General features: G+C 39.6%; 1 protein-coding gene across 1 annotated transcript in view; it reads right to left on the minus strand.

Annotated features, from left to right (window-relative positions):
* The window catches only part of thsd4 (thrombospondin type 1 domain containing 4), a 52,199-nt gene that overhangs the window by 31,617 nt on the left and 7,361 nt on the right, over positions 1–13,221 (minus strand). Inside the window, exon 7 of the mRNA XM_088080571.1 lies at positions 11,359–11,495. Within this exon, the coding sequence (XP_087936697.1) occupies positions 11,359–11,495 (137 nt within the window). The remainder of the gene's footprint in view (positions 1–11,358; positions 11,496–13,221) is intronic.

Raw genomic sequence — 13,221 nt, forward strand, 5'->3', positions numbered from 1 at the left:
CAGAAATTCAAACATACCCTCGCTTGCCAAAAGCTATATTCAGAAAAAAATCTATAGCTTTTCAATAATATTTCATAATCTCCTATCTTTTTATCCACTTCTTCTAAACAGTTGACAGTAAAAGTTAAGAAAAGGCAGAAAGCAGGAAGAGAAAACACATGAATTTTGTGGATCTGGGATACAAATTAGTCAGCAAAGCCAGGCATGTAGGTCCCATGATTGTTTCCTTTGAGTGATATTTGACTGAAAAAGGCAGGAGCACAGTGAAGGGAGGCGGGTTAATGAATAAAGCAGGTTGAGAGGGGATTTGGGCTGGGAAGGGCAAGGTGTGGTTGAGGGAAGCCGCTGTTTCTATTTCTCTCCTGCTTCTATCAGAAAAAAAAAAAAAAAAACATCCAACAGTGAATGTCACAGTCTTCAGGAGATATGAAATAGTTCCTGGAACTTTCCAGCAGAGGTGAACCACTTGTTAATTTTGCACTTGCCAGGTCATTTTATGAATTACAACACAAAGTCATAAATGTGTGTGATGTAAGATCATAAATTGCTACTCAAAGCCAATGGCAAACTTGTGGACCATTTACAGATCTCTGACAAAGTCTTACGCTGTAGCTTTATGGTAAGTGACTGGAAGTTAAGGCAATCTGTTGATCATGTTGGTCAGTCTGAAGATTCAATCAACACCTCACCCGTTTTATGATGAATGAGATTAAGAGATTAAGAAAATATTTTTTCTTACATGCAACGAGTGAACAAAGAATACAAACATGGAATTTTTTTTTGATGAAATGAGGTTAAAAGCAATTACTTTTAACAACAGTACTTCCCAAACAGACTTTATTATGCTTTCATCATAATGGAATAAATGCTTGAAAATTCAGTGACAGCTTAGTTTTTTCCTTTTTGTTAAAATAGTTAAAATCTTGCCCTTTAACAACATGCTATGGCAAAGCACAAAACTCTTGAATGACTGACCAGACAATGAACAAATAGACCAGATAAGTTCAGAGTTAACTCAATTGTTCCAGTGTTTTATGTCTTTATACACCTGCTGGAGCGCCTTTTGTTAATAAAGCCGTCAGACACCATTAGATAAGAGATTTATTTACAATGGGGTTTGACCCTGGGCAGCAAAGAACCTACAGCACAGGAACACTCTCTCAGTAACAGATTTACACATCCACAAGCACACAAATACATGCATTTATAAATAGGCATTTGTGATTAATTTCAGACTGTGCAGACAAACACAGATAGAGCGTCCAAAAATATTCTCAAACACACTTGTGCTATAAATGACACATCCGCTGACACAAACTCTCACCTATGTTTCTTATCTTACTCTCAAACGACCCTAAATCCCATGCGCTGACCACACATTGAGCGCTCCAGATCTCTGACATTCCAAACAAACCGATGAGGCATACAACCTGCTAAACTGTCCCCCCAATTGACAGCCACCCAGATAGCAGCCAATCACTGTCAACAGCCGTCTGTCTGAGGAAGACCTGTTTGACCACTGAGTGCTAAAAATACAACCTTGTGTCGTATAGTATACCCCCATAAATCTGTCTCAGAGAGCAGACACTGGGACTTGCTGCTCTCTGCCCTTGAAAAACACTCCAGACTTCAACCTGTTGAGTGTTAGTAACGTAGGTAGCTCACAATACATGAACTGTCTCCAAATCACCCATACATCTTATTGTCTCTATTTTATCCTCAACACTGAAACCACTTTGCAATGTTTCCATTTTTTGCGCCAACTTAACTTTTTACATCTGCAAATAATTTAGTAAAGGTATTTTAATGGTCATTTAGACTAAGAACAATAGGAGAAGTGTGTGTTTCTGATGATACTTTCTTTATTTCTGCTGACACCAATATTTGAAGGCCAGCTGTTGTTGTGCTGAACTGTCAGAATGCAACCAGGAAATGGAAGTTCAACACAGAGCTAAGAGAACTGGCTGTCTTTTACTCTTCCTGTAGTCCCACACAGTCCCATGTGATACCATGAAAATATAATCCAGCAAATGTACCGAAAAAAACTGAAAGTGATGATATACCCTCATACAAAAATTCACTTAAACTAGTTTATTTTTTTGTGTATTGGCCAACAGGGCTTAGAGTGAATTAAGGCAGGACTGAGAAGAAAAGGACTCAGAGGAAATTATCGGACCAAATGCAAACGACAGGATATAAACAGTGGAGCCACCTGTGTGTTGGAAACACATCAAATTGAGATCCCATCCAATGCAGACACTTTGCTTTTTCACAGCTTGAAAAGAGGCCCCACTCACAAGGTTAAACACTCCCCTGTCTCCTGGAGAAAGACTTTATGAGCTGTAGCAGAGCCCAGCAGAGGTGTGTCGGTGCAGAACAAGTGTCTGACCCCCGAACCCAGAGCGCTCAAGCCTACTGGAGTTCCACAGGTCACGCAGAGCTGGCGAGGGCCGACATGGGCCAGTGAGAGCCAATGGGGGGGACGGCAGGGCCCATGAAGATCCAGGAAGTTTAAGCCAAAGTAAGACATCAATCTGTCATCTCTGTCATATCTTAACTTCTCAAACACCATTTGTCGTATCTGTCAACCAACTGGAATTCTCATATTCAAGCCCTCTTGACAGCGACAAGTGCTATAACAAGTATTCTTAAGCAGGATACTGTGTCTCAACTACTAGCTCCAGGGCTGCTGCCCTGTAGCTGAACCTTAACTTTGACTCCCTGTGGAGTGGAGCTAGAACAAACAGTATCTCTGCTTGAGGGATTAAATATGCATCACAAATCTATATTTTGTTCATTTTATGTCTTGTTTTCTTACCATCTATCATTGATGGCTATATTTTTGGATATAAAATGTCATCAGTTCATTATCTTATCCTTTTAGGCATTTGTGTAAAATGTTGTGAATTCCTGTGTTATAGCCAAAAAAAACATGCACAGTGAGGCCACAGTGACCTTTGATCACCAAAATCTAATATGTTTATCCTTGATTTTAAGCCGTTGTCTGTGCCAAATTTCAAGTAATTCCTTTAAGGTGTTATTGAGATATTGTGCTCACAAGAATAAGATGTACGAGGTAACAGTGACCTTGACCTTGAACCTATGATTATCCAAATCTAGTAAATTTATGCTTAAGTCCAGGAGAACATTTGGGTATGGGAAAATTCAGGGGAACCCCAGCCTACACTGCCATCCCATCCCTAGAATCACAATGCTAGCATGGCTAAAACAAGTGATATATTTGAAATGAATGCAGTGTGAGTTAAACTAACTTGAATAATATCACAAGTCATTGTAAAGACAGCATCTTTCTCCAGCAAATACCCATCACAACTGTTGCTGTCCAATAACTGACGAGAGGCTCTGCTGACATGAATCCCTAACCATCTGCAGAGAGTAATGGTGGGGAACGCCCTGTGAGCGTGCAGCTGGGGCTTGTCGTGACAGAGATGGGATTGAGGTATCTCCACCAGTCTTCACCAGGCAGGCTGTATATCAGAGCACTCATCCCCCTTTTAACAAGTCTGTCCATCCACCACAGTGGGAATGCATAAAACAGATGGAGCTGTCAGAGCAGAGAAGTGAGGAGTGGCCTAGGATGTTGTTTGATGAGTTTGGGCCTGAGCCGTGCTCTGGGTGCTGGGAAACATGCCAGTCAGAGAGGAGGACTGTGGCTGAGACCTCGACACTGCACTGGGTCAGACGTGGACTTGATTTTATCTGTCATCTTTATTAAGAACAACACGTCAAAGTCAATGCAAATATCTGTCTGTTAAATGTTGCACTGCTTACCAGTAAGCACAGATACGAACAAAACTTGAATTAAAACATTTGGGCTCATGCTTTATCATCCACATGTATCAACCAGAATTCCACTTCACCTTTCATAATAAAGTATAACAATACTAAGTAATAAAGGAGACATTAAAGCATATCGTATCATATCTTATCTTATCATATTGTATTGTTTCGCATCATATGTAACATATTGTATCTGATTGCATTGTATTGCATCGTATTGCATCGTATTGCATCGTATTGCATCGTATTGCATCGTATCGTGTCGTATCGTGTCGTATCGTGTCGTATCGTATTGCATCGCATCCTATCGCATCACATCATATTGTATCATAACGTATCCTATCATTACTGTTCTGTTTTTTCTGCTCTTTCATCATTACCTAACAGTGAGGAGCAGAAAAAAAGTGGTGCAAACCCACTACTGGAGTCTATTGCAAGCTACTTGGATTTCAACCCTCAGCTGAGCCCACCATCGCCAGCAGAGAAGTGTGGTCGGTAATTGGCCTTTAAAAATACACACACCCTTCTCAAATGCCCTTCCTTGGAATAAAGAGAGACAAGTCTGAGCTTAATGGCATTCCCACCATAAAGGGATCTTTCTTTTAGTGTTCATCTGAAATGAGTTACCACATTCAGGGGGGTGAATCAGTGTCAGTGTTTTCACCTTTAAAAGACAAACAGTGATCCTACAGAAGTTGATCAAAGGATATGCAGATATCAACATAATATACTCAATAAAACTCTCAAAAGTCATGGTTTCTCTATAATGATGTAGCGTTTTCCTTCTTAGTTCATATGTAACACATAATACAGTTTAGCAAAAAATAACATTGCAAATCATATTATATATACGATACGATACGATATACTTTATTGTCCCCATGGGGAAATTTGTTTTGGACTTGTATGCTGCGCACAACATGCCTCCACAGTGTGATAAAACAAACATAATGAATTGCACATAGTCAACATTGTACGTCACAGGATATTGCACATACAAATACATAATAACATTATAATAATATTTACAGTTCACTGATATGTCATATTATAGTTAGGCATTGGCATAACATAATATTAATATCCCTATCAGGATGATATGTCATCACTTTGGTGTAAAATTTCAATTGTCTTATACCTAACCAATGCTTCATGACCTATCACCCTCCACTTTGTGTGTTGTGATAATAAGCAAATGTTTGCATGCTAATGTGCTAAACTAAGATGCTTAATATAGCTAACATTATACTGGCATAACTTCAGCATGTTAGCAATATCATTGTGAGCATTTCAGTGTTTAGATTTAAGCAATATTATGCCTAAGGGACTGTTGGTTATTAGGAAATGGGTGATGACGTCAAATTTTTTTTAAGCACTGGGGAGCGCTTCTGTTTTTTTTTATACGAGTTGTACATGTATAGTGATGGGACTCACTTAAATTGGTATCTCTCACTCCTTCTTTGACCTTATTGGACCTTACACCCCACCTTAACAGCCACTGGACACATGCATGACAATAGTGAGTCCCATATGGTATGCTAAGTTTGCAAAATCTCATAATGGTCCCTGTGCAAAGTTACTGATATTATTCTGGCTATTCATTAGAGATAACGGTCATTAGTATGCACATATCGCTAATGCTGGTTGTGTGCACAATGTCACTCAAGGAGGCAAAGTAAACCTGCTGCCATTAACATATTAAACGGTTAATAATATTTAACTGCTGTCTGCAGAATGTTCATTTGCACAGATTTCTTGGCTTGTTCATTTGTACTTTGACCTCAATCAGCTTTGAACCTCACCTGAACAACTCTGTAAAATATGTCCTTTTGTTTGTTGTTGTTTATCAGAGTTAAGCGTTTTTGTGTTTTCTGTTAATCCTGGCTGCACATCAGATACTTTTTAAGTTTTTTTTTTTTTCGAACTTCAACTTTTGAGGTAAAGGCAGTGTACAGACTGTCCAAACCCATTTATTCTATCAGCTGTGTGCTGACTGAGCCATCTAATCAAGAGTGCATTGCTACTCAGCAGTTTTGAAGGAGCTCCTTGGAGCCATCTGATGCAGGACAAATCATGAAGGCCCCGGCAGCACACACAAAAAGAGCTGAGTGTCCTTAACAGTGAGCAACTGTTTGGCTTGTCTACATTCAGGATGTAGACTGTCTGTGAGTAAGCACAGGCACTAAAATGGGTGAAAACCCTTGGAAGGTCATTGAAAACTGTGTGTGCATTCTGTGCGCTGACAGAAAAACCTTGTATCTGCTTTTTGCTGAACTTTTCAGAACTTTTTATGGGAAAGAGCACTGAAACCTTTGTCATAGGCTGGTCAAACTGCTAGCAACCACGTCATCAAACAGTCTTTTCGACTTCAGGCAATACAGAGCTAGTATTGAGGGGCCAATACAGTGAACAATTTAGGCTGGGCAACAACCCAGGCAGTGAGACGAAGCTGAAATACCATCAGTCTATTGAACAAAAGCTGTAGCAGTGCTATGGTCCAAAACCAGAGAACGAACACTGAAGACTTGCCTTATTAGTGAGAGAGACATGAGTCTCGCTAAGAGGCCAATTTGAGGGTGCCACTGTGTCAGATTCAGAAATCTGAGATGGACACCTGCAGTGGAACCAGGAGCCAAAGGTCAAATGGACAGAGCCTGGTTGTTATTCATGCAGCATGAGAGGTGTCAGGGAGAAAAATCAGGGACCACACAAACTGTGTGCTGTGTGGTAGGAGAGTGTTTTCTCTGTAATCAGCAGCAGTGCGTCACCACAACAAGCACACAAACCCTGTGGTTTGGTTTGTATGGAAAGTTAAAATAACAACATAATAGTGCTACATTTCCCTCTACAACAAGAGTACAGTCCAAATGTTTTGAATTAATTTTTCATTATCATGATTAAGTATCTAAAAACCAGTTCATTGCCACAATCTGCAGCAGCAAACCGCAATGGGACCAATATGAAAGCCAAAACTGAAATTACCTCCAGACACTCCTGCAAAGTAACAAAACTAACAAAGGAAACAGTGAGTTGCTGTATAGCTTCAACCTCTGCTCATGGCACTATTTGACATCTTTCTTTCTCTAATTTTCCAACAGTCACCAATAAAAAGAAGTTGCAGATATAATGCGTGAGCATGCATGCATCTGTATAAAAGTGCAGGAACACTGTCACACCATGTTCAAGTAATCATCTAATCTCTCTTCTGCACTGTAATATTCCACAAATTGAGGACCTAAAATATACAACATGTGAAACTATGTGGCAATTGAAATGTAAAACTTAATGTCAGTATCTTTTTAGGTACACTAGATCCTGTCTACATTAAGGGTAATAACAATAAGACGTTATTTTCCCCCCGTTTTTGCTCCACCGCAGACATGATATCACAATGATGGGACTGCCACATCATGCAGCATCCTGAGGAGTTTGTTCAACAGCTCCCAAGAAGAGAACTGGCTCCTTTCCAAAATTGATTTGAATAAAATGTATGCAGTCTCCTACCTGTTTGTACAAATGTCAAACTTTCAACATAATGATTTTTTTCTTCCAAGAAAATGCTTACAGTCGGACGGCTGTTTCTTGATATTGTAATGAAATATGTAATTCAGTATCACTATGCTATGCAAGGACAGGCTCCGACCTGCTGGATCCTCTTGGTTTGAATAATTAAACAGAAATGATTATATGGCTTGGCTCTGATCTGAATCAGAGGCACAACTCAGTGCCTTGGGGACAGTGCACCAGCTTGTACTATAGGTGTGTGTGAGATACCTGCTGAACTATATAGTGTAGAAATGTTTTAATTTGGTTAGTTTGGACTTAAATAGACAAGTGATGGTTGCACTTTAGTTTAACACCACTGTAGTTTTAACCTTGTAGCTGTTACTGGTTTGGATGACAGCCAATAAAAGTAGTTTAAAGCAAAAGAACACATACAGTTTTTGTAGCATGAGACCAGTGAAAACTGGACTACTAAAAACCAGAGCTGTACAGGGGGGGTATTGCCATAACAACCAGACAAACAGGAATCAAACTTTATGACATTTCCATGACCACTTTCCCATATGAACTTAAATATAATATCCATCTTGGCCTGTCTTTGATGCTCCTCAGGTCAGAAAAGCATTAAATAGTCTAGTTTCCACTACAACTGGGCTTAGAATAGAGAAACAACTGAAAACAACAGTCTTAGGATGTGAATGTGTGAAACATTTTTGTAAATGCAACCTTTCATTTGCAAAGTGGCCCACTTTTAAAATTCACCCATGCAGCTTGACAAAGCCAGATAATTCAGCAAATGTGCTGCATTAAATACACATTTCAAAATACTGCTGACATGATATTCCGGCTATTTTATCACAAAACACCATCAAGCAGCTAACACACATACAGGACTGCTGTCCGCCAGCCTCATCACACTACCAGACACATTTACATAAACACTCACCCATTCACACACACATTCATACACTGGTGGCTGAGGCTACAGTACAAGGTGCAACCTGCTACTCAGTTTTTTTGGACATTCACACACACTGATGGAAATGCCATCAGGAGCAATTTTGGGTTTAGTGTCTTGCCTGAGGATACTTCGATATTTTGACTTAAGGAGCAGAGGATCAAACCACCAACCTTCTGATTGGAGGACAACCCACTCAGCCACCACATACAGCTGAGGCTGATGGGAATGGCTCATCTCACAGATATCTGGTCATAAACCAAAGAATTTGAGAACTTGGTATTTTGACCTATTGGTGGTGTGAGGGGAAAATTTAAGTTTCAGAATTCATCGTCCAGGGACCTTAAATATCTTAAGCAAATTTTATAACATTCAATCGAAAAGGTGTCAAGACATATCTCTCTTTAAACACAAAGATCAACTTCGTATTGATGCTAGAGGTAAACTCGGGATCACAGATGTTAGTAGGATTCATCCTCTGGGCATAAAGAATATCTGCACAGCAATCCCTATAGTCGCTAAGGTATTTCAGTTGGAGCTTAAGTGGTGGACTGACAGATAACGCCGTCCAAAGAGCCATGATTTTAGCATGGCTAAAAATCTGTGACACTTCTTATGTAGCTGTAATGTGAAAATTCCCATGTTACTGACATTTATTTAGAGTTTATTACATATAAAGGATTTGTTACATTTTGATGTAGCACCTAATACGGTATTTTGACAAGTTGTGGGGTATCATGTTAGGTCAACCAGAGTGCACCAAACCAGCTGACCGTCAGCTGATCCAAACAAGCACCAATGAAGACTGACACTTCAAACAATCTGCTCGAGTGGCCAACTCCTCTTTCTTCCCCGTGGTTCTTTCCTGCTTCATGCTGCTGTTGCTGATGAATAGATGTGCAGCTTAAGGTGTTTTTCAGTCAATATAGCTGGCAATGACATCTCTTACTATGAGCTTCATGTACTGTGCACATTCCACATGGCATGATACGTATGTGTTGGGTGGTCTTAACCCTGTAGGGGGGAGCATAGCTTGTAGCGGCAACTACAAAACTTTATCAACTCCCAATATAATATGTAATTTCAATGATGAGAGCAGTTCTGATTTAAATTAAATTATCTAGATGTTATTACATTATCCCTTGGCTTGTAGCTGAGGGGGAGCTCCTGTTTAAACGGCTTTAGCAGCTGAGAAAACCCCAGTAGGCAAAGTGAGGAAAAAAAATCTCTGCCCATAAATAATCAGCCGTCAGTCTGAGGCAGGAAATTAGATGATTAACCCTTGCAGATCAATACTTTTTGTGCAATTACTTGATTTACACTGATAATCACAATTTTGTTTCCGTTAATAACAATTCCACAACCTTTCCCACGCAAGGTTCACCATATCGTGTGTGTTAACAGTGGAAATGTGATCAAGGCCAAAATGAGAGATCAAAGGGCTTTCTATCTTGATTAAATCTTAATGTTGCAAAGATTGTCACTGGATTACCATGCATGGGAAATTCGCAGGGTTAACAGAGCTGGGTCAGCATAACCAACTGGAAATGAGCTCTTTCTCCAACATATTTCTTGTAGTTAAACTGTGATCTACAAACCAATAAAGTAAGTCCAGCACACTGAATACATAGCCCGCTATAAGCAGGCCCACAAAGCAACTTATGTCTCTCCAACTCTGTGCTCACAGGTATGTTTGCATGGTGTGTATTAAGTGCAGGGTCAGAGCTACAAATATGTCCAACACTGAGATCCCAGGTCTCCCGCTTTGGCCCAAGGGGGTAGAAACCTCCCTTTGGCCTCCGCTTCACTCCTCCTCATCAAGATGATGCCATGCTGTCCTCTGCTGGTCACAGCCAATACTACAAAACTACTGCCTGCTGTGTCACACATTTTCATCATCCTACAGATTAATTGTCCAGTTCTTCTACAACTTTTATCATGAAGTGACAATAACTTGTTACTTGAATGTGTTCTGAGTTTACTTGCAATGGTTGAGTTAGGATTAAGTTGGTTTATTGTTGGGGTATGGTCATGGCATGCTAGTAGTCAACAAATATATATCTTATCTTGCAGACAAATTACTTATTGTCAAACATAAACAAAATTCCAAGATTGCAGAACGGAATATCCAAATAAAGTATTGACCTAATATTTGTACCAGCTGCTTATTCATATGCCAATTTGGGTGATATACTGTAAATGATCCACTATGACTTTTGACATTTTAGTTATGTCCATCCAATATAACCTTGGCTGGTAAGTAAAGCAGAGGTTTTTTTTCATTAATCCTTCATATCCTCTTATTAAAGCTGTGGTAAAGCTGGGAATATCTAGCCCCAGAGAGAGGGCATTCCTAATGGCTGTTCTACAAATTAAGATGCCTGTGCATGTCCCTTTGCTGAAAGCCCAATTCAATGGGAGAGAATCCTGCAGAGAAAGTTGCAATTCTAGCATTAGCAACAACCTCCTGCACTGCAAAGTGACCCAAATAATCAAGATGAACTTATCAAAAAGAGTTTTAAAAGTGAGTCTGATAAACAAAACACATTTAATATATCAATATCAGCTCAGCATTCCGGAGATGGACAGAAAATGTTGCTGATAGTCTAGCCTCCTGGTAACTGGGCGAAGGCTCACAGCTACAGCTTCATGTTCACATGTAGCTAACACTAGCGAGTGGGCAATAACTCTTGAGACTGACTCCCAGTCAGCAGCCGCAACAACCAGCATCCAAAGCCAGCACAAACTTTATTCCCAATCTCTGCCAGATCAGTAATTTTTTCTGTTGCTGCCATGACTCAAACTCAAACATTCTGCCTTTTTTTTGCCTTTTCAAGATTCCTTTCAAGATTGGCAGATGTTAAAACATAAAGAATGTTGGGATAACCAAGCTTGAGGAAGCTCATGTTTGTGTTTTCTGCAAAACACATGACTGTTATTTCCCATCATGCATCTTCACAAACACCATGAATCTGATAGAAGAAGGCACAGTTGTGGGATAAAGGAAGCAAAGACCCTGGCTTGTAACTAAAAGGTTACTTATTTCTCAGCCAAATATATTTTTTTAACTAAAAATAAAAGAAGAAACGGCCTACCGCACATTTTCCAGCCACGCAGAGAGATGTATCGTTCTGTCCACATGGTGTCCCATCAATCACCCTCTCTGACTGTCGCACATAAAACCTGAAGCCTATGGCCCGGCAGTTGAGTTCACAATGCTGATCTCCAGGAACTGAAAGGAGATTTAGGAGATTGTGACAAATCCATAAATTTTGATATCATAATATTTAAGATAAAAGTGGATAAAGGACAACTGAAACACATAATAAACAGCACATAATACAGATTGATCTACACAGTTACATCTTGTGTGTAAACAGAATACTTTCTTCATGTGTCTCAATAAATACAACTTCATGCATGAACATTAAATTAAATAATAAGAAAATATGGATTTGAAGAGCAAAGTTAAAGGAAAGACTCCCAGACTCTAAAATATTTTATTCTGAATCAGATTCGAGGTCAGTGAAAAATCACACAATGCAGGGCATAGAGCAACATTATGTCAACATGTTACTAATATAACCAATACACAGGTCTGCTACCTTATAATGGGGCTTTAATTAACATTCATATTATTCACTCAAAGCACTAAAACAACATTTTAGTCCAAAATGAACAACATTTTACTGCTTAAAACTGCAGTGAACATAACAAGAGTTTATAAATAATGTGTTTATGTATTCTAAAGTAGCAGATAGGAAAGTGTCTGAATTACTTTAAAGTTCTAATTTATAATATTCTATTTGACTGAGCGTCAAACTCTGTCATTAAAGTTAAATAGAACAAAAAATGTATTTCTAAAATGCTCAAAACTATTTGAAATCAACAGATATCATTGATTGATTCTGTTTCATTTGATGATACAAAAACAGCAGTGAGTGACTACAAAGGATCCTGATCCCTCTTCTTTGCATTTTCAGGTGCTTTCTCAATCAGATATCCTATAAGCCTACAAGCAAGGGATTTGTTAAACAGATGGACAAGAGTTTGTTTAAGCACTGTTCAAGATGGGTGTCAAATAATCCAGATTCAACCTCATACATTTACCTGAGGTTATTTAATCTTTACATCTGCATTAGCTGCCAGTCAAGGCTGCAGCACAAAGACAAGATCACAAAATACACATATTTGACAGGATATTAATCTGGAGCCTGTTGTTTCCATTAGTGTTGTCAGAGAAATTACATTTCAGGACGTGTTTTGACTGTTGCCTGGATACTTCAGGTGAGTAAGGTTAGAGAGTTTGAATGGGTGAACATTCATCAGTGAGCCTACAGACAGGTGACATACTGCAGTGCTTACATCACAACACACCTTAGCTCATATAGGTCACAGGTCAGGCAGCTGAAGATGTAACTGACAGGCAAAGCGTGATTAATTGTAAAATGTGTGTGACCTCAAGAGTATGTTGCCTTTTAAGAGAGGGCTGGAAAATCTCAGAGAACTAAGTAGGAGTCATGTCGCTGCAAATTTTCATAGACAGACTATATTTTGTTTTTTGATGTGAGTTTGTTAGGACCGTTTAACAGCATGGTGTTGGATGAGCTGTGTAGCTCATGCCTACCGAGCAGACGTTAAACAGACTTTTTTCCCAGGAGTATAGGGGCTCTGGAGATGACTGAAATAAAAGTCATCTGAATACAGCGGGGAGATGTGATGGTCCGGGGTTAGAACACCAGCATGATACCCAGCCCTACTTTTTGCTGTCACAGCCTGCTTTGCCTCTCTCCTGCTGCTGTGGGATTTTTTCCACTTACTCCACCTCTACCTCTCTCTCCACCTGGCCATTCCCCCTCATCAGCCTCATCACCTCCACCTGGTGCTCCCAGCTGCTCTTCATCTCCAATCAAGCCGCTCACTCTTTTCCAGATTGTCTTCGCTTCCATGTCTGACCT

The sequence above is a fragment of the Plectropomus leopardus genome, chromosome 1 (genome assembly GCF_026936395.1).
Source record: "Plectropomus leopardus strain MGB_pleo_1.0 chromosome 1, ASM2693639v1, whole genome shotgun sequence".
Taxonomy (NCBI): domain Eukaryota; kingdom Metazoa; phylum Chordata; class Actinopteri; order Perciformes; family Serranidae; genus Plectropomus; species Plectropomus leopardus.